The sequence below is a fragment of the Psammomys obesus genome, unplaced genomic scaffold (genome assembly GCF_907164565.1).
Source record: "Psammomys obesus unplaced genomic scaffold, mPsaObe1.curated_primary_1811, whole genome shotgun sequence".
Classification (NCBI taxonomy): Eukaryota; Metazoa; Chordata; class Mammalia; order Rodentia; family Muridae; genus Psammomys; species Psammomys obesus.
Window position 1 is genome coordinate 24,890,628 of NW_026585504.1, and position 26,944 is coordinate 24,917,571.

Genomic DNA, 26,944 nt, shown 5'->3' on the forward strand with positions numbered 1-26,944 from the left:
TCTAGTTCATTTTCTTGCTAGCAACATGCTAGGCACTTCATAAACAAGAGTTACATGAATAAACGAAAGAATTTAAGAGTTCAAGCTGATGGATCCAGGTTTGATTCCTCCCCAGAATCCACATACTCAAAGGAGAGGAGTGACCTCCACAAGTTGTCCTCTGATCTCTACACTCAAAGTGGAGCTTGTGTATATGCATACAAGCGCGCACACACACACACACACACACACACACACACATACACACACTAAAAATGAAAATAAATTAAGCCTAAAGAAACCCCAAACATCTCAGAATGTAGATAACTCTATTCCTATCCTAGGCACTGCAAAGAGCACAGCTTATGCACCAGCTATAAAACCAAGTAAAGTGACAGTTTCTGTAACTAGCTATGATATACAAGAAGCACCTTTCTAGGCCAGCCAGGCTAACTATCAGCAAACGAATACCCTTAGGAGGAGAGGCTTTCAAGGGTTTGAAAGTCCCCAGTATAACCTGAAGTTCACCCTCAAAAAACCCTTTCCATGCCTAAACACTTCTATCCAGCTGTTTCATTATTACATATGGGTAAAGTTTTACATTGGGATTAACAAACATTTGAGGGAAATCTCCAAAAACAAAAATAAGAGTGATGAAAGGAAAAAGGGGGTTCCAGAGGAAACAAAGACAATTATAGAAATAAAAAAGTAATGTTAGCTAATGTCTTAGAGAAGTTATTACATCCACAAAGAAAGTAGAAGTTATATCATAAAAGAGAAACAGAAGAATTCCTGGAATTTAAAACAAGGACCCATCAAAATTATTCAATAATTAGAACAACAAAGAAGTCTTACAGAAAGATGTGTCCCTAAACACACCAGGGTAGAGGATGCAGGCAAGGAGAGGGTTGGATTTTCTTCAGCTTTATTCGAGAATTGTTTTTAGGATCTTTGCTGGCTACTTAATGTCAGCCCCTTCTTTCTATCTAAAATTCCTCCTGGGTAACCTGATCAAATTTCTTGTTGATATGTGCATTGAAAATTTAACAATATCTACGACAGGTTTCTTAAAGACCTCACTAATTCTCAAATCCATTCCCACTTTTTACAATGGAGCTGCTGCCTCCTTAATCCAAACATTATCACATGTCTAGTGGATACTGCAAAAATCTCTCAAATGTGTTTTCCTGAGTCTGTGCTTTGTCCCACTACAGGCCAACTTCCTCACAGGAGCCAGAGTGATCACAAAGTATAAACAAGACCTTGCCAACATCCTGCATAAAATCTTCCAGACTTCCCATTACAATTAGCATATAATTTTCTGATTCAGTGACTAATAGCTAAATAACTTCTTGAAAGTATTATGATTTACACTAAAGAGTTAGAGCTAAGAGCTAAGCTAGTCTGTGAAATAGGTTTATAAATGTACCTAAAAATGCCCAGAAACTTAGGTGTGTGTGTATGTAAGCATATGCCTATGTGTTCTTCCATAAGAACATTGCCTTATGGAAGAAGAGGGAGATAGAAAGACCTGGAGGGGACAGGAGCACCACAAGGAGAGCAACAGAACCAAGAAATCTGGGCTCAGGGGTCTTTTCTGAGACTGTTATTCCAACCAAGGACCATACATGGAGATAACCTAGAACCCCAGGCACAGATGTAGCCCATAGCAGCTCAGTATCCAAGTGGGTTCCCTAGTAAGGGGAGCAGGGACCTTCTCTGACATGAACTCAGCTGGCTCTTTGATCACCTCCCCCTGAGAGAGGAGCAGCCTTACCAGGCCACAGAGGAAGACAATGCAGCCAGTCCTGATGAGACTGATAGGCTAGGGTCAGATGGAATGGGAGGGGGTCCTCCCCTATCAGTGGACTTGGAGAGGGGCAGGGAAGAGATGAGGGAGAAAGGGTGGGTTTGGGTGGAATGAGGGAGGGGGGGCTAAAGCTGAGATACAAAGTGAATAAACTGTAATTAGTATAAAAAATAAATAATAACAATAAAGAACATTGCCACCTTGGAAAATTATTCATCTTCCATCTTCTCTATAAAAGTAAGTTTGTTCAAATAGAGCAAACTCTCTAAAATTTTTGACACAATAAAACTGATTCTAAACTAATCTGTCCCTAGATTTGGTATGACATGAATTTTCCTCAATGGTGTTACTGGTCTTGCTTTACCAACTACTACTGTAAATCACCAGAAACTTGATATTCCTAATCAAGCAAAATCAAAATATATTGCAAATAGAAATCATACTTAAATAAATTTTCATTTCTTCTTTTTTTTTTTTTTTTTTTTTTCCAAGAAAGAGTTTCTTGGAACAAGAGCCCTGGCTATCCTTGAGCCCAGAGAGATCCACCTGTCTCTGCCTCCCAAGTGCTTAAATTTTCATTTATTGATTGTCACCAAAAAACAAAACAACAGAAAAAAGATTTATAAAAAAAGAAAACGGAGATTTTAAAACACCAGAGAGTTACAAGTTTTATTTGACATTTTAGGTGGCCAGTAGTAATCTAATCATAACCCTAATTTCAAAGTCAGTATAATCCACTTATAATAGTATATAAAAAGGATTTTATGAAGTGTGACAAAATATCAGTATCTTAACATTATAAAAACATCTGCCTGAAAACTACAGCAAAAAACAGTATTTTAAATTTTCTTTTAAAAACTCCAGCCCTTACTTCTGTGTTGCAGAGTAGTCTTTCAGTTATTATTTTTATTTATCTCCACAGAGAACCAATGAGATGACTTGTCTGGTAAAGATGTCTGTTCCACAAACCTGACAGCATGAGTTCAATCCACACAGCAGAAGTAGAGATCTGACCTGCTCCAGGTTGACCCATGATCTCCACAGGCATGTTGTAGTATATGCATATGCACACACGTAAAATAAATACATGTAAACAAGAGAAGTTTAAAAACATCTTCATGGAAAGCTGTACTAAAACATTAACACACACTGCAAACACTGGAGCTTATTATGCTTAGTTTCTACCCCATGTAATTAACGTAAGCTTTTTAGAAGTGCCTGTTTGAACAAATTAATCTTATAAGTATGTAGCACAAGCAAATAACACAGTACAAAAGGACACAAGAAAAACTATTGGTTTATTGATACTATAGTTAGTTTTAATAAAAACTAGAATACAATCACTAGACCAACCTCAACGGTTTATAAAAATCAAAATGTAAAAACTATCTTTAAGTATTCCATCTAAAAATTTAAACTTTTGGTAGCCATCAATTATCACATGAAATGCTGACTTAATGATGAAGAAATGTTAAGAAAACTACTCTGAGTTTAAACTTGAGCAGCTCCAGGTAGAAAGGTCTGCTGTCCACAGGCTCTATCTCTGTACTCGGCACAGAGTTCCAAGGCAAAGGTTGTTCTTGGCTCTACGAACTGTCAGGGATGACGACGTGAGTGGTTGACTGGGCACTGACTTACTCTTCTTTCCTGACCCACTGTTCGCTTCTTTAGGCCTGGGTATATGAATTGGCTTCCATGGAATTGGGTTATAGAAAGTTGGTTCTGGGTAGGAATTTCCGTTGTAAAAATCTATAATTATTAGGAAAATCAGAATGAACAACAACAAAAAAATTCTTAGATAAAAGAAGTCACTTATTTTTAGTTCCTAGAAAAATACTAAAATGGCAACAGGGCAAAATATCATTGATAAATCGGATAGAATAACGTAAAACTTGAAGCCTGAAATATTTTTAAAAGAAATACATTGTTCTTAGATATTAACCACTGTATCAAATATTAAATAATAAAAAGTAATTTACAGAATTTGAATAATACTGTGAAAACTTACAGTTTTACTATGCAATTTTTTATAACTCTTAAAACCTTTTTGTTCTTAACTCAATCTTGGAAATGGCCAATTTTGTGGTAGTTTCCCTTGTCAGATGCTAAAGTTTATTATTTTTTAAATCACTTTATTTTGTATAAATATCCACAATAATTCAAGATTCCTGTTTAGAAGCACTGAACTTCTGCATTACTGTCAAATCAGTAAGAATGCACAATGCCACATTGATTCTGACTACTAATTGGCATTGTACCACTGCACACAAACTGTTTACAGACTGGTGACATCTGAAAATCCATAATGGGGAACAGGAAGAACATTTTATGAATTGATTTTGAGTCCTCTGCTCAGCGCAGAGGACAGAAGTTCTTGTACTGTGCAATTTGTAACAATGATATGAACATAAAGGATGGAGACAAGGGAAGCACAACATTTGTTGAAAAACAGGCTGCTTGTGAAAATTATGTTCATCCAGATTCAAATCATTAATATAATAACCCGTGATTTTTGTAATTAGCTTTTAGTCAATATCTCTGTTTCTCATTTTACAGTCTTGTCGTTAGGTTAAAATAATTGCCTATCAAACAGGTGGGAGTCTATTATAGAGGGTCATCTGAAAGGATTGACCCAACAGAGTATCAAAGCATATGCTGAGATTCAGGGCCAAACTTTTGGCACGGAGTCTTATGGAGGAAGAGAGGGGTGGAATTAGAGGGACATGAAAGGGCAAAAGGAGACCAACAAAACTAAAAGATCTGAGCCCAAGGGGTCCTTCAGAGACTGATGAACCAATGGCGGACCATGCTGGAAGAGGACCTAGACCCCTGCTCATAAGTGGCCAATTGGCAGCTCAGTCTCCATGTGGATCTCTGAGTGAGAGGATCAGGGGCTGCCTCTATCATGAACTCAGTTGACTGCTGTCTGATCACTCGCCCCTGATGATGCAGCCTTTCCAGGCCACACAGGAAGAGGATCCAAGTAGTCAAGCAGTCCTGATGAGACTTAACAAGCTATAGGCAGATGGCAATAGTGGAGAACTCCCCCTTTCAGTGGACTAGGGAAAAGGGATAGAGGGGAGGAGGAAGGAAGGAAGGATGGGACTGGGTGAGTTGAGGGAGGAGGCTTCAATGGGGATATATAATGAATAAATTGTGAATAAAAAAAATAAAAATTAAAAAAGGAAAAAATAATTGCATATCATCAGTTTTCCAAACAAAAAAGAAGTTTTTAAATTTTTTTTTTCTAAAGGAGTAGTCTGCTGGTGCTCAGTATCAATAACAGATGATTCTGTGACATACAAGAGAGGCCTAATCCTGACAGCAGGAATGTGTCTTTCAGACACTCCCAGTCCACTCTGACTGCAAAGATATGTAAACACACACTTCACCAAGATGGTCAAAACAATGTCTGGAGTATGTTCCAGTGTGTGAACAAAACAGAATGGGAGTATTTTAATAATAAATCACTTAAAAAAGTGAAGGCAGCTGTCAGCAAGGTATGAGTTTCCAACACGAAGCACAAAGAAAAACATGCACTGCCATTTATAATCCGACCAAGCCTAAAGGCAAACTGGGTACGTTTGTTTAGTCATGTGCTGTCTAGTATTCTATTCTTCCAAAAGAATGCACTGGGCCCTGGAAACTGCCCTATAGACTGGTAGAAAGAGGAAAAGCAAAATGAGCCTGTAAACATGTCAATTTAAGTCTGATGGTTCAATAAATAACCAAATTATTTTGGAATCTTGGGCCTTGAGTTCAGTCAGGCATATGCTAAAGTTATAAAGCATACCACGAGCATTTTTGTTCACTAACATTAAAAATCATTGCTTTAAACTGTACATTTGCAAACTCTAACAATAGGTGCTAGAAAAACTGGGTTTCTACAAGCAAAAGAATACAATTAGACCCATATTTCTCACCTTGAACAAAAATAAGTCCAAACTCGACAAGAAGCCTTAATGTAAAACCTGACACTTTCAAAGTGCTAGAAAAAAATGGGTACAACACTTCAGGATAAAGGCACAGGCAAGGACTTTCTGAAAAATGACACAGTAGTACAGGAAATATCCCAGAAAGCAACAAGTGAAACGACATGAAATTATAAAGCACAAGTAACAATTACCATGGTGAATAAAATAGCAAGCAGGATGTGGAAGAGTCTATGCCAACTGCACACTTTCACACAGAAAATGCAGTCTTAATCTAAACACAACTGCAAAAATGAAACACCCAAACAGCAAACCATCCACTCAATAAAGAGGCTGATGAATTGAACAGGTATTTCTCAAAAATAAGTACAAATAACCAATAGGGATTTGACAAAGTTTGGTGGTGTGCACCTTAATCACTTTAATTACTTAAAGCACTTGGGAAGCAGAAAAGGGTCACTGCTGTGAGCTCTAGGCCCACAAGGAGACTTCATCGCAAAATAACACTTTTTTTTTTTTTTTAAGTTCTCAGCCTCCTTAGTGTTGAAACAATTAGAATCACTTTGAGATCGATCTTACTCTAGTCAGATGGCTGTCATCCAGAAAGCAAACACTGGCAAGGGTGTGGGGAAAGCAGAGCCCTCTGATGATGGCAATGTAGCCTGCTACAGCCACTTCAGAAAGCAGTTACGTTTCTCACAAACAAGAGAAAACAAAACAAATTACAACTAGAAGCAAAACTGCTGTACGACTCCAGCCTTGAGTATAGATACAAAGGATTTAAGATCAGCATTCCATAGAGATACTCACACTTTCATGTTTATTGTTGCCTGAATCAGCCTAGATGTCCATCAAAAGACGAATGATAAAGAAAATGTGTTTTATATAGACAGTGGAAATTTTATTCTAACAGAAAGAAAAATGAAATCATGACATTTTGAGGAAAACGGATGAAACTAGGAATCATGGTAAGTGAAAAATCTACTCTAAGAAAGGCAAACGCCTCATGTAAACCCTCATATGTAAAGCCTTGCTGTAAAATTGAGTAGATGTGCATGCTCCATATACATCGTGAAGGCGGATCGTGAAAAGGAAGCTAGATCTAAAGGGGTGGGAGAAAGATACGACAGTGGAACATCCATGAGACTAAAGAAGAGAGAGGGAAACAGGAACAAGGTGGGAAGAAGACCAGTGTGAACATGGTATCATGACTCATGTGAGAATACCAGTATGGCAGCTCAGGCCTATGAGTCCTGTATTCAGGAAGCTAACGCAGGAGGGTCCTGGATTTGAGGACAACTACAAAGGGAGTCTTAAAAATAAATAAATAAAATAAAATGTGGGCAGTTATTCAACTATTGCCTATTTATATAAGAAATGTACTAAGAACAATATATTTATAGCATTTCCTTAGCAACGTATAGTTACAATCTTCTAGAAAACAATAATTTCAAAGAAAAATTACTTTTACACATTTCTATTTCTATCAAAGAAAACTGTATATATAGCAATTATTTCTGCAAGCCATACTTATGTAAGCCACACGACATAAAAACCAACCTGTAAGCTTTCCACTGGTGTAACCATAGCTCTTTGCAGCTGGACGAGGTTTATTTTTTGCATTTTCCAACCATTCCTTAAACTTTTTTTCTGCTATTTCCTTTTTCTCCTGTAATTCTGCTTGCCGTTGCTGTTCTTTTTCCTTAAAATGACAAGACCAAAGAATTCCCTGGGGTATTCTGTAACTAAATATTCCAGTCAAGTCTTACTGTTTGTTTGTCTTCCCCCAGTTGCTTTCTGCCCTAGTGACACACTGGCTATAAAACTGAACTATGTTTCTATAACCAAAAAGCAAAACTAAACATGATCAAAGATGTGGCATTAAAGTGTCTACCACTGAACAACAATTAAGATATCAAATCCACAAGACAAAACAAAAAATGTAAGTTTGTCTTAGAAGGACAACTTACAAGCAGTAAAACATCTACAAAATGCCATTAAAATGGTTAAAAACAGTAACAAGAATTTTGAACCTGATAAATATCCACAAGCTTATTATAATTTTCAAGGAATACCACAAATGTGGCCATTTTGAAGCTTAAACAAAACATAAGAGAATAGTTTGTGTATTTTATCCTTAAATAGTGTTACTGACTAATTACATTTTTGTTTTTAAAACACACATATAAACACCAAAGTATGTATTCTGACTGGTCACTTCAATTAAAAATACCTTTTCTTTTTTCTTCTTCTCACATTCTTCAGCCTTTTTTTTCTTCAACCACTCTTTGTATTTTTCTTTTGCTTTTTCTTGCAAATGTTCTTTTGCCAGTTTCTTTGCTGCTTTTTCTTCCATTTCTTTATTAATTTTCTGTTCCCTCTCTTTCCTTTCCTTCAATAAAAATAAAGAAATTTTAATTGAAGTATCAGTAATGTCTGTAATTATTAGCTTTATAGCAGGAAGGCTAGTCAGAGCTATGGACAGCGAATGGTAGGTACTCAAGAAAGACTCACTGCATTAATACATAAACACTATCATCTACTGATCAACCTGACGGAATGAAATGTTTTTTCCTTGCACTCTAAATATGAAGCACATATGCACACATTCCAAGTCTACCCAGGCAAATACTTGGATAAATCACCACTATCAGTGAGTTCTAGAGGACAAACTCACAATGCTATTAGAACAGAAACAGGTAAGTGTTTGGCTACGCAATTCCTACACAGATTCAAAGTTAAAAACCAGTTCACACCTGTTATCCCAACATTTAGGAGGCATGGGTAGGAGGATTAATATGAATTTGATGCAGTCTTCACTACAAAGTAAATTCTAGGCCAATCTGGGCTACAGAGTGAAAAAGAAAAAGTAGGGGAAGGGAAGGGAGAAGAGGTTGACAAAAAAAAAAAAAAAAAAAAAAAAAGAGGTCTTTTTATGTCAAAAAGACATAAAAATGAAATCTGGTTTACAAATCTCCTACAATTGTTTTACGAAAAACACTAAAGGATATAGACACAGGCAAGAATTTTCTGAAAATGAATACACTAGCACAGGAAACAAATCAACAAACAGGATTCCATGAAATTAAGAGGTATCCCACACAGCATTGAAAACAATCACCAGAGTGAAGAGACAGCTTGCAGAAAGAGTGGTACATAAATTGGTACAGCCACTATGGAAATCAGTGTGGAGGCCTCTCAAACTAAAAACACAATATGACCCAGATCTCCAACTGCTATGTATATACCTAAAGACTGAGTTAAAATATTTAGAGATACTTATGCATTCATGTTTGTTGCTTCACTATTCACAATAGCTGAAAGATGACACTAGCCTAGATGTCCATCAAAAGGTGAATAAAGAAAATGTGGCTCATATACACAGTGGAATTTTATCCTAGCATAAAGAAATGAAATATAAGATTTTCAGGAAGATGGAATTGGAAATCACAAGCTAGATTCAGAAAGGCATTTATCAAATGCAACTCTTATAAGAGGAACCTACCTATAAAATCAAGTGAGTATTTGTGTGTGTGTGTGTGTGTGTGTGTGTGTGTGTGTGTGTCTGTATGATGAAATTAGAAAGGGAATCATGAGACAGGAGTGGAGAAGGAAATCTTAAGGAGGGAGGAAAAGAAAGGGCACTGAATACATGTGACATAAAACAGAAGTGGTTAATATGAAAAAAGCAAACCAGCCAGAGAGGGCAGTCTTAGGAGTGCAGGGAGGACAATTAGGCGATGGAGACTAATTAAAACAACATGCATTGACTCATACATAGGAAAATACCATCATGAGACCCATTATTTTGTATGCTAGTTTTAAAATTAAAATAAAAACATAAACCGTTAAAACTAGGGCCTGGAGACATGGCTTAGTACTTAGGCACATGAGCTATTCCTCTACAGAGCTGAGGTGCAATTTCCAAAACCCACATGGCAGCTCAGAACTGTCTGTAACACCAGTTCTAGGAGAGCCAACTCTCTGCTAGCCTTTGCAGGTACCATGCATGCATGTGGCATACAGACATAGAAGACAGAATACTTATACACATAAATAAAATATTTTTTAAAAAAATTAAAGAAAAATTAAATGGCAAGTAATATTTTCAGCACATACACCTGCCAAGGGACTTGGGCCTGGATGTAAAGTTCTAGGGCTGGACATCTCTCTCTGAGCCCTTGCCAGGTTTGTGTGGGTTAAGTCACCAGCACGAGCTCAGTGACAGCTATCGTAGCAAGCATGTGTAGAGTAGTGGCTGCTCAGAAAAGGGAGAGAACTGCTTGGGTGCAGGAATTCAAAGACCACATTGGCAACATGGCCACCTCATCCTGAAAAGATATGTAATCCTGCTTTTTATATCGTTAGAGAGGGTGAGCGCTGGTCATTAAATCCAGACCTTTATGCATGCTAAATATAAGCTATATCACTGAGCCAAATATCTGGCATAAATAACAACTTAACACCTTCCAAAAATAGGCAAAAGATACATAAAAGTCACCTACAAAACAGATAAGAAAATGTCAAAACGTGTTATTGACCCAATTTGTCCCACTCCGTTTCTGGGCTGCTGTTGTAATTCCCAGCATGATGACATTTAAGGTAACTCAATTAAAATGAAGTCATAATGGTAGAATCTGAATCCTAGAGTACTGGTGTCCTTATAGAAAAGAAAATAATATTAGGGTGTCTGTACAGATATAAAGCCATGTAAGGAAAAAAAAAACAGACCTGTTTTTTTTCTGCAAACCACGGAGACACATAATGAACAGTTCAAATCTGATCATCCTTTCCTCTTGATTTTTAAGCTCCCAGACCATAAGAAAATTAATTGTTCTTTCACCCCCCCCCCCCCCCCAAAGACAACAAAAACATCTAGGTAGACTAATAAGATAAGTCCCCCTGTTAGACTACAAAAATAATAAAAGATGCTAAACATCATTACATTTCAGAGTGGCAAAATCAAAACAGCAATGGCAAACCATTGCACACTAATTGGACAGAGGCATAGACCAATTAGAGTTTTCTTATGTTAATAATGGGAACATGAAATGACAAGCATTTTAGAATAGTTTGGTGATTTCCATAAAGTTAAAACAGTCTCCATGCAGCCCAGCAACTGAGCTCTAAAGCATTTGCCTAAAACAAATGAAAACAAACATCCATTTGTGTGAGAGTATAAACTGAAAACAACCTGATTTCCTATTAGGTAGTGCATGAATAAGCAATCCGTGCTATTCCACAGGACAGTAGAACAATAAAAATTAGAGGAAATAAAAAATATATAAATACTAGTTAAAAACAAGAGAAAATCAACTCAAAGGAATGTACATCCTATCACCTTATTTAAATAAATTCTAGAAAGGGCAAAGCAAATTCCCAGAACAGGATTACTACCTTACCTTGTTGCTGAGGCCAGCTTAAGGAGCAGGGTGCTGAGTGTAACTGGACATGGGGAACTTTCTGGATTGACGGCAATGCTCTATCACCTGATTATAGTGCTGGTTGCACTGGTACAGAAGCTTATCAAGCTTCACAAAATTTCAATTGATATGTTATATGTAAGTTATAGCCAAATGAAACAAAACAGCTAGACTGTCGGGGAGAGGAAGTGACAGTAGTCAGAATTAGATATAATCAAGTACATTACAGGCATGCAGGAAAATGACACAATGAAGACAGAACTCTGAATAAAACAGGCTAATAAACAGTTTGCATACATACAAATTTTAAATTAGAAAGGCTGTCACCAGGACCTAAAAAGAGAATAGAATGCCTGTGGACAGTAGAGGAACAGAACAGGCACTTTTCTACCAAGATGGAAGTAGCTTCAGAGTTTTCTAGCGCACTTTTTCTACACAGTGAGGCACACAATACATCTTCTCTTACAGGAGAAAACAAGGACAACTTAAACCTTTCTGGTTGTGTACTGTGCTTCCTCTAACAGTGCCTGCCCACTCAGAGAGTCAGCTGAGAGCTCGAAGGACACCATGAGAACAGCACCATCAGACACAAACCCCACTGACCTGCCGCTGGAATTCACACAAAATAACACTTGCATTTGAGAGTTCAAGACTGTTTTATTTTTAAGTAACTTTAAAGCACTGAAAAATAAAGGCCGTTCTTACAAAATAGGTATTATCACTAAAAACCAAGTCCAGAAAAAAAAAAAAAACCAGTATGAAACACAAATATAAAAATTCCAGATGAGATATGGCCCTTGTTTAAAAGAATTTAACAATTTAGAGTAATAAGGAATCAACTTTGTTAATGGATAGATAAATTCCTTTTGTCTGATTTCCTGATAGAGTACAGTGAAAATGAGAGAGGCGGCAGCAGACTGTGGCTAAACCAGTCTGAAGCTGAGGCAAGCAGAGGACCACACACCTCGAAATGTAAACAGAGGAGCAAATCCGAGATGCCAGACTGGAAAAGAAGCAGGAGGACTTCTCTCCAAACAGAAGTAAGTGCAGGAAGGGCCGGGAAAGGAAAGTTGCTAGTTTTAAAAGACGGAAAAGAGCAATCAATTATTCCTTAACAGGCATAAAAGTGCTATAGAATTCTGGGTAAAGCCAATTTTTAACCAATTCCCAACTTCTGCAATAGTAATTTATAATCAGGGCAAGCAACTTCTTCTGTCTGCCCACCCAACAACAAAAACAAAAAAAAATAAATAAGAAAGAAAATTTTATTCTAATAATTGTATTAGATCATCCATGAGCAATTAAAACAGCAAACATATCACCAATCTGTCACTATTATCTTCCATTCTGAGACAAATAACAATAATGAATGATTGGCATGGCAATATTAGCTTAATGCAGTTGACTATAAGAGAGGCTTTCAACTGAGAAAACACCATTCTCCATACAAAGAACTATTATGATTTATAACTATAAACTTTCAAAAGGTATCAGCCAAAGTCTTGTTATGGTCACATACTTATTTTGATCTTGGCATTTATTCACAAAAAATAGTTTCTTGTTTTATTGCAGGTGAAGCAAGCAGGCAAAATCCACAATTTCTGAAGAAAAAAAGAAATTTGCAGCTATACATAGCTAAGCAATTTTCTTCTTGTAACCATATCTACCTGCAAATATTGGTCTTCTTTGTAATGTAACTGGGCATTAAACTTAACAGTAAGAACAAAACTATAATTAGACACTCTAAAATTTTCTTCTTCAATTTAAATATTTGCCTCAATTCATAAAAGTAGATTTAAACAATGAAGCAAGACCATTCTGAACATAAAACTAGAGCAAAGAAAAATTCATAATGACATTTCTTCATTGAGTCTAACCCCTCTCTGTTTTTCTCTTCTCCTTCCCTCTCCCTTTCCACCTTACATTGGCTTGCTTGCTTGTCAGCTTGTTTTTTGGAGCGCTAACTCAGGCCTGTTTACGTAGCAAGCAAGCATTCTTTTATTGAAATACAGCCCCAGTTCCAGTACTTTAAATATTTCTTATGTATGATCCAACACAAGAATGAATGAAAACTGAAACAGAGGCTAAGAGTATACATCTCAGTGGTTCAGTGTTAGCTTAACACAAACAAAGCCCTGGGCTCAGTTCTTAGGGCCTAACTTTTTATTTTAAAAATAGTAATAACATGCCGTTTGCCTTTCTGAATGAGGATTAAGCATCTTCCCTAGGCTCCTCCTTCTTGCTTGGCTTCTTTAGGTGTACAGATTTTAGTACGTTTATCCTATATTATATGTCTAATATCCACTTATAAGTGAGTATATATCATATGTGTCTTTCTGCTTCTGGGACAGCTCACTCAGGATGATCTTTTCTAGTTCCCACATTTGCCTGTAAATTTCATGATTTCCTTGTTTTTAATTGCTGAGTAATATTCCATTGTGTAAATGTACCACAATTTCTGTATCCATTCCTCAACTGAGGGACATCTGGTTGTTTCCAGGTTCTGGCTATTATGAATAAAGCTGCTAAACAAACATGGTTGAGCAAATGTCCTTGTTGTATACTTGAGCATCTTTTGGATACATGCCTAGGAGTGGTATATCTGGATCTTGAGGTAGCGCTATTCCTAATTTTCTGAGAAAAGCAGCAGATTGATTTCCAAAGTGGTTGTAAAAGTTTACATTCCCACCAGCAATGGAGGAGGGCTCCCTTTTCTCTACATCTTCTCCAGCATGTATTGTCACCTGAGTTTTTGATCTTAGCCATTCTGATGGGTGTAAAGTGAAATAGGACAGGAGCCTACCACAGAGGGCCTCTGAAAGACTCTACCCAGCAGGGTATCAAAGCAGATGCTGAGACTCACAGACAAACTTTGGGCAGAGTACAAGGTATCTTATGAAAGAAAAGGGAGATAGAAAGTCCTGGAGGGGACAGAAGCTCCACAAGGAGAGCAACAGAACCATAAAATCTGCGCCCAGGGGTCTTTTCTGAGACTGATACTCCAACCAAGGACCATGCATGGATTAACCTAAGACCCCTGCACAGATGTAGCCGATGGCAGCTCAGTATCCAAGTGGGTTACTTAGTAAGGGGAACAGGGACTGTCTCTGACATGAACTCAGTAGCTAGCTTTTTGATCACCTCCCCCTAAGTGGGGAGCAGCCTTACCAAGCCACAGAGAAAGACAATGCACCCAGACCTGATGAGACCTGGTAGGCTAGGGTCAGATGGAAGGGGAGGAGGATCTCACCTATCAGTGACTGGGGGAGGGGCATGGAAGGAGAAGAGGAAAGGCAGGTGGGATTGGGAGGGGACAAGGAAGAAGGCTACAGCTTGGATACAAGTAATTTAAAAATAAAAATAAAAAAATATTATATGAAAAAATAGTAATAACAAAAACTGAAAAGAGAGCTGAGAATGTAACTGGATGGTAGAGCTCTAACCTAACATGCATGAGGTCCAAGGATTTATACACACACACACACATACAAGAAAAAATTACATAATTTACTCAATAAAAAAGCTTGTGATATGCAACACATTATGCTAAATCTAATAATGGATAAAAATAATTCATATTTTATAGGATCTTAAAAATAAAAGGGAAGTGAAGGCATGTATATATTCTAAAATACCTTTTCTGACATAATATACATACACAGGGAGAGTATATAACAAAGTCACTAACAGTGATACAAATTGGACAGATTCCTAAAAATTTATATCAAGAGAGATTCTCTTGGTGAGGTAGTATACATAGACAGAGAATACAGATCCTAGAATCACTGGGTTATTGAAAGAAAATCCCAATGCTAGGTGTGAGATGCCTTTAGAAAGCCCTTCAAAATCACACAGATTATGCCCACCAGAGTAGGATGCTAAGTCCTATTTCTGAAGATAACACTCATCTTGGCTGCAGAATGCCAAGAAATCCTACTGGAACTGAGGTGGAACTGTCTCCCTGCCACTAAACGTCACAGTGCTAGAAGTTGCTCTGCAAGCACTGGGGAAGAAAGTCAGCAAGGTCATCCCAAGTGTGAGACATTACTTACTTGCCAGTAGGAGGTGCTTACTAGTGTGGCAGCGACACAACTGTTACCAGAGTAACTTCCTTCTGATTGGACGTGAGGTCTGCTCCATAAGAGAGATGTCCACCCGGCCACAGCTGTGTGGCTCTGAAGTTCATAGGCAAAAGGGGTGAACCTATGACTTCTGTTTTATTAATTGGATATGTTGTCAAACTACCTCTTAAATATTTATGTTTATACCTACATGCTAGTGCTATTTTCAGCTTTCATCAAAAAAAAAAAGTTTCTCTTTGCAGCTAACAGCAGTGAATTAAGGCAGAGACTTGTGGATAGTCAAGGGACTGAGAACAAATCACTTTGAGTACTCAGCCTTAAACAAGACACTCCTATATATGCACTGAGCGAGAAGAGCTGAAAAGAATGTAAGAGCTGACATGCTGTCTTATGAGAGTGACATAGATGTGACATGGATGGACTCACAGTAGCTGTGGTTTCCTGAAGAAAGCCCATATAAAACTAAACAGTAAACTGTCACAAATGAGGGTAAGGCTCATGGGATCTGGTCCCACCATGCCCAGGGGAACAAGGAGCAGTCAAAGGATCCTGGAGAAAAGAGAATTATTATTTCAATGACAGCAACTAGCCTGTTATTCATGTTTCAAAGGATAATGACGTACTCAGGCCCATTTGCATGGCCCTTGTTAAACCCAATGCGACACAAAGCTAAAACAAAAACAACAACAACAAAAAACAAGACATGAAAATGGAATGGGCACTTGGTGGGAGGGAGAGCTCATGGGGGCAAAAAGATAAGAGAGGGTAGAGAGATTAGTGTGAACAGAAAAGGCTATCAGGTATGAAACTGTCAAAAGTAAATAAATTGGAAAAAAAAAAGCAGACTCAATAAAGTCTGTTTTGAAAGCACTTAAAAACAAACAAACAAACAAAACCCAATAAAACCAAGGGTCCTAGAGAGATGTCTCAGCAGTTAAGAGCTTTTGCTACTATTTCAGAGGGCCAGAGTTCACTTCCCAGCACCTATATCAGGCAGCTCACAACTAGCTGTCACTCTAGGTCCAATGGTTTTGATGACCTCCTCTGGCCTCTACAGGCAGACAGACACACACATACACACACATACACACACACACACACACACACACACACACACACACACATCTTTAAAAAAATAGGAAGAATATGAAAAGCATTAAGGAATGATGTATTTTCAAATTTTCTCAGGGCTATATATTCCCGGATGCTAGAACGTATAGTCAAATTCTAAACCAAATTTTTTTAATACAAAAACAACAAACTACTTATATTAATACAAACTTAGGGATGGGAATAGAGATGAATGAAGGCAAGACTTTCCCAGCACACATGAAGCCACGGGTTAATCTTCACCAATGTGAGAAACAGTAACTATTCTGTTTCTTATCTGCTTTACTATAAACCATTTTTTTTCTCTTAAAACTTTTCAGTAAAACTATACTAAAAGAAGATGGCTATCTCGTGTATTCTCTGAGAGAGGTCCAACAAAAAGCACATTGCAGATTAAAGGGAGCACAGAGGGGAGAAGCAATGAAGGGGAGGTTTGGATCCAAGAGCACAGCACACTGCGTTAACTTGCCAGACTGAAGCCCTAAAACATTTCACTCTGAAGACAGAGAAGAGACATGAAAACCAGGAGACTGTCTTTCAGACTGCAGCAGGTATAATCTGGCAAGGAGAGAAGATGACTCTTCACTCAGTGTTATTTCTGGGTAACATAGTTGTGGTGCTGGAGCTCATGTTCCAGAGCAGGAAAGAAAACAATGATGCTAAATTCAAGAGGGAAGAAGACTACTCAGAAACAATCATAAAAAGGAGATTAGCAACAACAAATCTGATTATGACTCAGTGACTAAGGACACAGAAGTAGTAAGAAAAATAAAAGAGATAGGAGAAAGGTTCTATGAAGAGGCAATGGCATCTTGTCCTTGGTTGCTTCAGGTGGAAGTGCTAGTTTGCAAGTTCCTGAAGTTCCTCTAAAGAAAGACTTAGTGATAGACTTGCAGGGAGATACTAGAAGACACAAAAGGGCAGAAGCCAGACTCTTGATAAGTGTCTATGAAGGTAAAGGAAAAAACAAAACGAAACACAAAAACAAAAAATAAAAGATCAACAGTCTTAGACAATGGGGAGGAAGAAAGACTTAGAAAGAGATGTGAGGTGTATGCATGCGTTTGTTTTTCTTTACCTGTTCATTTTTCTTCTGAACCCATTGCTTGTGCTTTTCTTCAGCAATTATCTTTCTTTTTTCACGTTCTTCCATTTCCTTCCTTTTTTCTATTTGTTTATTTAATTCCTGTGAGATTTTAAATAAAGAGTAACACTTAATAGAAAAACCCAAAATTACATAACTGAAAAAAAAGACTAAATTAAACATGAATATAACTTCTTTTATAGGACATATATCACAAGTGAAAATATATTATGCAAGTAACGCTAGAATAACAGAAAGCATTGGTAAAACATGTAACTCATTCTGTGGGAATACTAATAATTGCTTGGCAGCAAAACACTAGTTTCTTAGACTTAAACTTCAGCAAAATTACCTGCCCTGAAATCAGCTTCTTTCCCACACATAAATTTTGGCATCACTGTGATCTACTGGCAGTAGCTCAAGAGAATTATAACTTTCTCTTTACAGTTATTAAAAAAAAAAAAAAAACCTTCTAGATTATTGATGAAAACAAAGGTTAAGAATGAATTAAGAATGAAAACTTTAATTCAGAGCTACACTAAAGAATTGTAAAGAAGCCATTTAACTTTCTTTGGAGGGGGAAAATAAGAATCTGGAGTTTTCTTCATTGAGTTTACAGCTGCTGTTCAGATCCCAGATTACTTAGCTGCTTTTCTGTCACTAGAATCAACATGTCTGGGCATTTCCTCAGGAGAAGGAATGAAGAAGGCATGGCCAATAAAAAACAAGCTGAATATCACATAATTTGCTACTCATCAGTTAAATCCATGCACTGGTTGAGAAAATTGCTCAAGCTACACTTCTCTTTGATTCTACAATCAATCACTGCTGATTTCTGTCTTCTCTCTCCTTAGTTATTAATAATCAGATACATTTTAGTTGATCTACTAAACATCTTTCATTGGTCTACTCTCTTGCCCATCTTCCCTTTTCCTTCAGACCTACTTATTGGAGCAGACATGCCAATAAGGACAATTTTTTTCTCTGACTAATTCCACTACCTTAAATGAAGATAAAACTTACATAAGAACAAGTTTTTGCACTTCAGAACAAAAATCACAGGCTATCTGTCTTCTGTTAGTGCTTGTCTAAATTTCACTGGATAGAAGACAGCTGCCTCACTCACTCAGAATCTCAACTTTTAAACACTGTCCATCTAAACGGAAATTTCCATCTTGGTATTAAGACTTCTTCACTAACTAGCTATTATTCCTTGATTGCTCATGTAACACATTTTTTACAGAATGCTTGCTAAATGGCTAACAACTGGGCGATTGCGTATGTGTGTTTGTGTATGTGTGTGTGTGCACATTCACATGTGCGTGCATGCGCACAAGTTATGCATGTGTGTGTAATGTTTACATAATGCATGTTTGTGAAGTGTAGGCACATGCATGCTACCGTATGCATGTGCAGAGCATGCATGTGCAGATCAGAGGACAACTTTCAGGTGTCAGTTTACTCATCCCATTGTGGGGTCTGGGGCTCAAACTCGGGTCATCCTGCTTGCAGGCAAGCACCTTACCCACTAAACCAACTTACTGTCTCCACTTGGCTATTTGAGAACAGGGTCTCCCTGGGACCTAGGACTCAAATCCCAGGGGCCATCCCATCTTTACTTCTCCTGCACTGGATTTATAAGAACCTCAACCAGAAGTGGCTTTTTAAAGGTCTGGAAATCATACTTAGGCCTGGGTATTTGCACAGCACACTTTATGGACAATGCTATGTCGCCAACCCATGAACTATTCTTAAAAATAAAATTAGGGATGTTTTGGAAACTTTTGTTTATATAACTATCAGATCTAACTGTAGAGACACATACACATATACATTCGTATCCATGTACACACAGGTGTGTACACAGATTACTTTTCTCCTTTGTTTTCTTTTTATTTTTTACTATGAGTTACATTTTGTTAACTCTGTGTCCCAGCTGTGTCCCACGCCCTCATTCCCTCCCAACTCCACCTCCCCACCCTTTGTTTTCTGATACAACTGCAGGCAGTCTTCCCCACACAACATGTACCACAATAATTTTCTAGTCAGTCTTCCTCAGAATAGTTTTCAAGCCACTAATCACAATCATTGCCCTTTGTCACTGAGAACTCTAAATCATTCTTTGCCATGAATTCTTGTCTCATAGTGTTCATGTGGCTTTCTTAGAAAGAGGAAATTGATACCACCCTCTGCTTTTCTATCATTTCTACCCACCATCTTGCCCTTTAAAGCCTTGTCCTCAAGGTAAAAGCAGTTTTACAATTTAAATGTACAACTAGGTGTGAGTGATCATACTTATAGCTTTTTAAAGGTTCTTCAAATAACAACTGCAGAGGGGGTTACTCAGATATTAGATCCTGTTTTACACAAAATTGCCCATTTTCAGTTAGCTTAAGTGCTAAGGAAGACTCAGAAGTACCTAGAAAATGTTAACACTGATCTAAAGTAATTGTCTAATTCCAGCAGGTCTTTTAAAATAATTTTTCCATCCAAAATACACATCCCATTCTAGACAGCTGTTCATCAACAATGTAGGCCTCTTCTAGGACAGGAGTCCATGCAAAAGCCTGACATGGTCTTCTGGTATACCCCTGAATTTCAACAGGATTATAGCTATTTTCCCAAATTTATTTTTACACACTTCATGGTAAAAATAAAATCAACATGCATTTGTATTTCAAGATATTGTGAGTACTTGCACAGAAGTTTTAGTCACTGAAGCTAACAGTTAAAAACAAAACAAAAAAAACCTTTTCCTATTCCATATCCCACCCAATTGCTTTATCAAAGGTTAATCAATTAAATGACCAAAGTTCATGTGGTGAGGAGGAAAAAAAGAAAAGAAAAACGATCTGGTTTTGTAAAAATAGATATTTTATTATTTTGAACACATATTAAGATGTAAAGCTAATTAAAGGAACTAAAGACTACAGAGAGAATGGGGATAAAGAAATGGCTCAGTCTGCTGGAGCTCCAGTGGCGCAATCGGTTAGCGCAAGGAACTTCTATGTCGGAAATGGCTCAGTTGTTAAAAGCATATTTTTACCTTCAGCCAAATGGCTGGATAAAAAATTAACTCAAAAAAATCAGTAGCCCTCCTGTATACAAAAGAAAAAATGGGCTGAAAAAGAAATTAGGGAAACAACACCCTTCATAATAGCCACAAAGGACATAAAGTACCTTGGTGTAACTCTAACAGAGCAAGTCAAAGACTTGTATGAAAAGTTTCTAGTCTCTGAAGAAAGAAATAGAAGAAGATATCAGAAGATGGAAAGATCTCCTGTGCTCATGGATTGGCAGGATTAACATAGAAGAATTAACATAGGATTACCAAAAGCAATCTACAGAGTCAATGCAATTCCTATCAAATTACCAACACAATTCTTTACAGACCTTGAAAGAAAAATTCTCAACTTCATATGGAATAACAAGAAACGCAGAATCGCTAAAACAATCATCTACAATAAAAGATCTTCTGGACCTATCTCCTCCCTGATCTCAAGTTGTACTATAGAGTAACAGCAATAAAAACTGCATGGTACTAGCATAGAAACTTACTGGTGGATCAATGGAATCAAACAGAAGACCCAGAAATAAACCCACAAACTTATAGACACCTGATTTTTTGACAAAGATGCCAAAACCATACAATGGAAAAAAGATAACATGTTCAACAAATGGTACTGGTCTAACTGATGTCTACATGCAGAAAAATGCAACTAGATCCATACTTATCACCTTGCACAAAACTAAAGTTCAAGTGGATCAAAAACCTCAACATAAAACCAGACATATTAAATTGGTTAGAAGAAAAAGTGGGGAGAGACTTGAACTCATTGGCACAGGAGACAACTTCCTGAAAAGAACACCAACAGCACAGGCTCTAGATCAACAATCAATAAATGGGATCTCATGAAACTGAAAAGCTTCTGAAAAGCAAAGGACACTGTCTTCAGAACAAAACAATAGTCTATAAATTGGGAAAGGATCTTCTACCAAACCTATATCTGACAGAGGGCTAATATTCAGAATATATAAAGAACTCAAGAAGTTAAACAGCAACGAATTAAGTAATTCAATTAAAAAATGAGGTACAGAGCTAAACAGAGAATTCTCTGTAGAGGAATATAGAATGGCAGAAAAACACTTAAAGAAATGTTCATTGTCCTTAGTCATCAGGGAAATACAAATCAAAATAACCCTGAGATTTCACCTTAAACCCATCAGAATGGCTAAGAGCAAAAACTCAAATGATAATACATGCTATAGAGGATGTAGAGAAAGGGGAACCCTCCTCCATTGCTGGTGGGAATGTAAACTTGTATAATCACTCTGGAAATCAATCTGGCACTATCTCAGACAATTAGGAATAGTGCTACCTCAAGAGCCAGCTATACCACTCCTGGGCATATATCCAAAAGATGCTCAAGAATATAACAAGGATATTTGCTCAACTATGTTTGTAGTGGCTTTATTTGTAATAGCCAGAAGCTGGAAACAACCCAGATGCCCCTCAGTTGAGGACTGGATACAGAAATTGTGGTACATCTACACAATGGAATATTACTCAGCAATTAAAAACAAGGAAATCATGAAATTTGCAGGCAAATGGTGGGAATTAGGAAAGAACATCCTGAGTGATATATCCCAGAAGCAGAAAGACACACATGGCAAATACTCACTCTTAAGTGTATATTAGACATATAATATAGGATAAACCTACTAAAATCTGTTCACCTAAAGAAACTAATCAAGAAGGGGGACTCTGGGTAAGATGCTCAATCCCCATTCAGAAAGGCAAAGAGGATGGACATCAGAAGAGGGAGAAAACAGGAAACAGGACAGGAACCTACCACAGACAGCCTCTGAAAGGCTCTACCTTGCAGGGTATTAAAGCAGATACTGAGACTTATAGCCAAACTTTCGGCAGAGTGCAGGAAATCTTATGAAAGAAGTGGAAAATACTAAGACCTGGAGAGGACAGGAGCTCCACAAGGAGAGCAACAGAACCAAAAATCTGGGCACTCTAACCAAAGACTCCAACCAAAGACCATTCATGAAGATAACCTAGAACCCCTGCATAGACGTAGCCCATGGCAGTTCAGTGTCCAAGTGGGTTCCACAGTAATTGGAACAGGGACTGTCTCTGACATGAGCTCAGTTTATGGCTCTTTGATCACCTCCCCCTGACAAGGGAGCAGCCTTACCAGGCCACAGAGGACGACAATGCAGCCACTCCTGATGAGACCTAACAGACTAGGATCAGAAGGAAGAAAAAGAAACCCTCCCCTACCAGTGGACTTGGGGAGAGGAGTGTGTGGAGAAGGGGGAGGGAGGGAGGGAGGGATTGGGAGGGGAGCAGGGAGGGAGCTGCAGCTGGGATACAAAGTGAATAAACTGTAATTAATAAAATTAAAAACAAACAAACAAAAAACAAGGAAGAACTTCCCTCACATTGTACTTCTCCAGGAAAGGATTTACATTCTAGAATACAGAGTAGCATGTAATAGGAAACAGCTGAATGAACTGGTAATTACAACCATTTGAGTTATGCCAAGCCTCCTGAGTTGTGACTGTCTAACTAGTAAGAAATTCAACACAGAAATAATTAGTTTTAAAGCTGACAAGAAAAATTTAATCTAATAATATAAAGGCTTTAGTGTTCTATACTTTTTATGTTAATATGGGTACTAAGAGATGAAAATAAATTCACCATACAGTAAACAAATTTTGATATATATTTAATACATTCTATACATATATCAGAAAACCATGTTAAGATAATATTGAAAAATATTTCATTAGGATTGGGAGTGTAACTCAAAGTTAAGAGCACTTTCCTAGCATGTTCAAGACTCTGGGTTAAATTTTCAGAACAAAGAAATGTTTTTAATGATATGAAAATATATTAATATATAACAGGCAGAAATGCAGGGTATATAAGAGTTTGATTCTATTTCCTTAAATATAAGAAGTACCTTTCAATATGCTTTGGCTACGTTTGGATATGAAGATTAAGATAGAAAGGTTGGCTGGGCACGGTTGCGCACACCTTTGACTCCAGCACACAGGAAGCAGAGACAGGTGGATCTCTGTGATCTCAGGATTAGTTTTACCTCTAGAATTTTCTGTTGTAGCCGGTAACGCTCTTCTTTTTCTTTGCCAACAAACCACATCTCCCACGGTGTCAGGCTGCTTTCCCACACTTGCACCTGCTTCTGTACTTGCATATCCTGTGATTCAACTTCACAGCTACAAGGGAGGAAAGTGAAGCACTTACTAGACAGAACTTTTTCCACTCAGAATCACTCAGCTGTACAATGAACGCAAAATGTGATATTTCTAACGGGTTCTTTATTTTTTTAATTATCTTGCCCATCAAACTGGCTTTACTTCCAAAACACTAAGAATCCAATATCCCAATGCAATCTATCCTACTTGAACAGCTGTTACTACATGTGATCCCGGCCAGACCTTTCCCCTCCCTTCCTTAAACAATTCATGGGTAAAGAAATAACATGTATACACACCTAGCAAATAGAAAGCAAAAATGTAGGTAGTATGGATAAAGGGTAAACAGAATTTTTTAAAGACTCTTTTCAATTTTTTTTGCAAGTTTTATAGTTTTGAAATTAAAAGTTACAAAAAAAATGATACTTCTCTCTCATGTTTCCCACCCCCCTTTGTTTTCTCTAATTTTTGGTGCTGGGAATTAAACCAAGGGCCTGGTGCACCCTAAGTATGCAGCATGAACCACAAAGAACTACATCCCAACAGTTCTGCCTCCCTCAATATTTCATATTGCGGTTGATTCCCTTTGCCAATTTCTTGGAGAATCCACAACTCTCCAGGCTGGCGGTGTCTTGTCAGTCTCCATTCCCACCATGTCTTCTGTAGTTCTTCCGGGCGCAAGGGCTCTAAAAGCAGAGCAACTCGGCTGATGCACAATGCTCACAAGACTTAGGGAAAGCTTAATGACCTGGTACCATAGAAAGACTACTCAGGGTCCAAAACAGCTGTAGAGACGACTGCTCTGTCTTTGTTGGTAACTTATTTTACTGTTTATATGTACACCTGTGTCTGACGGTGCCAACAGGGGCCAAGAGAGTGTGTCAGATGCCCTGAAGCTGGGTTACAGGTTGTTGTGAACATCAGATATGGGTGCTGGGTACAATGTCAGGTTCTCCATAACAGTAGTGTGTGCCTTTAAGCACTGATTCTTCTCTACAGCCTCCTTTAAAAAATATTTTTTGTGACTTTGATAATTAAATCTAATGTGCATCTTAGGTATCATTCTGCCAGATCCATCTCCCTCACTCCTAAAATCTAGTTTATTGTAGACTTAGTTCTTTGTGTCTTTATATTGGTCCTTCTAGCAATGACCTCATCAACTGCTTTACATTAATTTTTTTCTACTTCATTGATTCAGTTGACTCATTTTCCTGCTATTATTCACTTATTCACTCTTATGGAATCTGTATTCCGGGAGAAAAAAGACACTGCTGATGTATTATTTACATATTTCCTTCTTTTTCTATCTTACAGAATCACCAAGTACTACACCTTCTTGGTTCTACATCAATAATATAGCTCAGATCTTTATCTTGGGTTCCAGACTTCTTTGCAATCATTTGACTATCAAAGTCAGTTCAAATAAATCCAATCATTTGATCATTCACCCTTGCCTCCCAATCAAAGTTCATTCTTCTTTCAGTCCTTAGTGAAAAGCACCCACACCTACCCACTTGCCATCATCAGAAACTCCCATTTTTGTCTCCCACATTCTACATGGATATGGCCACGTGTGATATCATCTCTATAGCCTTGTTTTTTTTCAAGCCATTCTCTTCTCCATTTATATTCATTTATATTTTGAATAATGAGTACATGGTACAAGCAAAGTGAACCTGACAGAGATACCTGGGCAGTAAGCCTTGGACTGCTGATAACTAACTGTATGCCTTTTGAGTTAGACCTAAACAGATAAACAACAACAACAAAAATGATCCCCTCCACCCCATATTTTTAAAGGGTTATTTTTATTTATGTGTAAATGTGTATGAGTTTATGTGCACTGAGCGCATAAACTAGGTGTCAGATCTCCTAGAACTGGCGTTGTAGGTGGCTGTGTATCACCTGATGAGGGCACTTGGAATTAAACCAGGGCCCTCTGCAAGAGCAGTTAGCCCTTTTAACCACTGAGCTGTCTCTCCAGCCCAAGTCAGACTTTTAATCTACATTCTGATACAGTCTTGTTACTTGTTTTTGGCTTTCATTTCTTGATTGTAGAAGCCTTGTATATCTTTTTATGGTCCCCTCTACCTACACTAACATGTGACAAAGTAGTAAATGTTTGCTGGATGTAATATAAATGTAGGTAAGCATATTTAGATGGTGGTAATAGTGGACCCCCTCCCCGAAGAACATTCACTATTCCAATTAAATGCTCCTACTCAGATCAGAGTTAACTTGTTCCTGCAGAATAAGAACATTACTGATGTCCGTACTCAGCCCTTTATATTAAAAGCACCTACCTACTACAACCGAGTACCTACTACACATATTTTGAGGTTAAATTTATGGGTAAGAGCTCTGGAGTCAACGATTTGGCTTTGGAGGATTTTTAAGACTCCTGACAGCAAAGTTTTGTGTGCTTCCGAATGCGTACAGTTTGGCTTCCATGGAGAGTGAGACTGTAACAATCAGCCTCAGGGAAAGGGAGTAAGAATCACCGGAAATCAGTGGTCTTTTGGAGAATCTGCCCAGCACCCCAAGATGCAGGTGCTGCACAGCCTTTGAATTGGAAAACCCGAGACTACGGGGGCTGGGGTGGGCGGCAAAGGGCTCTGAATACCACCTCTAAGGAGCCTCTACAAGGCTATGAGGGCCGGGCCTTGAGTTTACCTGGAGCGCCCCTGTAACTCCATTCTTTCCAGGCTCTCCATCTTGGCCTCTGACTCACGGGGATCTCCGTTCAGGGCTTCTTCATCCTCCCCTTCACTGTCGTCCTCCCCAAACGGAAAGCTCTGGTGGCCAAGGGGAGACAACAGGGACAGGGTGGAGTTGCTGCAGCTCATAGACGGCGGCGACAGGCACTGAGTCAACGCTACCTCCTCCAGCCCTGGGCCCCGAGGGTCCGCCATGAGGTCGGCGACAGAGATGGAGGAGGGTCGGGAGGCAAGCTGGCAGCGGACGAGGTAGCGGGTGCACACAACCGAAGTGGCCTCCCGCCATGGCCCCGCCGCCTGCATCAGGCTCGCCATGGCCCCGCCGCCTGCATCAGACCCGCCAAGTTCAAACCGCAAGAGTCGGGCCCCGCAGCGCCTTTTCCCAGAAAACCCCGCGCGCGCGCCGGCCAATCAGCGCCAGCCCTGGGCCGTGTTGTCATGGCGACGCTTGGAGACCGGGAAGGGCTTTGTCATGGATTTAGAGCTTGGCTTCTTCAGTCCCGGTTCCCCAGTGACAGTTGTCAGCTTTGCGTCTCCCCGGGTCGCCCGCCCGGTCCCGGAGCCGTCCTGACTACT

General features: G+C 38.4%; 1 protein-coding gene across 2 annotated transcripts; it reads right to left on the reverse strand.

Annotated features, from left to right (window-relative positions):
* Positions 1-2,447: 2,447 nt before the first annotated feature.
* Ccdc34 (coiled-coil domain containing 34) lies at positions 2,448-26,944 on the reverse strand. 2 transcript variants are annotated; one of them, XM_055599217.1, is made up of 6 exons: positions 26,325-26,942; positions 23,537-23,672; positions 17,415-17,522; positions 7,955-8,113; positions 7,282-7,423; positions 2,448-3,538 (listed from the first exon to the last, which is right to left on the reverse strand). In XM_055599217.1, the coding sequence occupies exons 1-6, from the start codon at positions 26,681-26,683 to the stop codon at positions 3,327-3,329; spliced, it is 1,116 nt and encodes a 371-aa protein (XP_055455192.1). In that variant the 5' UTR covers positions 26,684-26,942; the 3' UTR covers positions 2,448-3,326. The 2 variants fall into 2 exon arrangements, with proteins under 2 accessions (XP_055455192.1, XP_055455197.1); XM_055599222.1 differs by lacking the exon at positions 7,282-7,423 and having other exon boundaries at positions 3,317-3,538; positions 26,325-26,944.

Bases quoted from the DNA above. Each gene is read 5' to 3' on its own strand.
- Ccdc34 (XM_055599217.1), bottom strand. From the start codon at position 26,683: ATGGCGAGCCTGATGCAGGCGGCGGGGCCATGGCGGGAGGCCACTTCG. The intron at 8,114-17,414 runs GTAAAGAAAAAC...TTTTTATTGAAG, and splicing joins TTCAGAAGAAAAATGAACAG to GAAAGGAAAGAGAGGGAACA. The intron at 7,424-7,954 runs GTATTTTTAATT...TGTCATTTTAAG, and splicing joins AGAAGAAGAAAAAAGAAAAG to GAAAAAGAACAGCAACGGCA.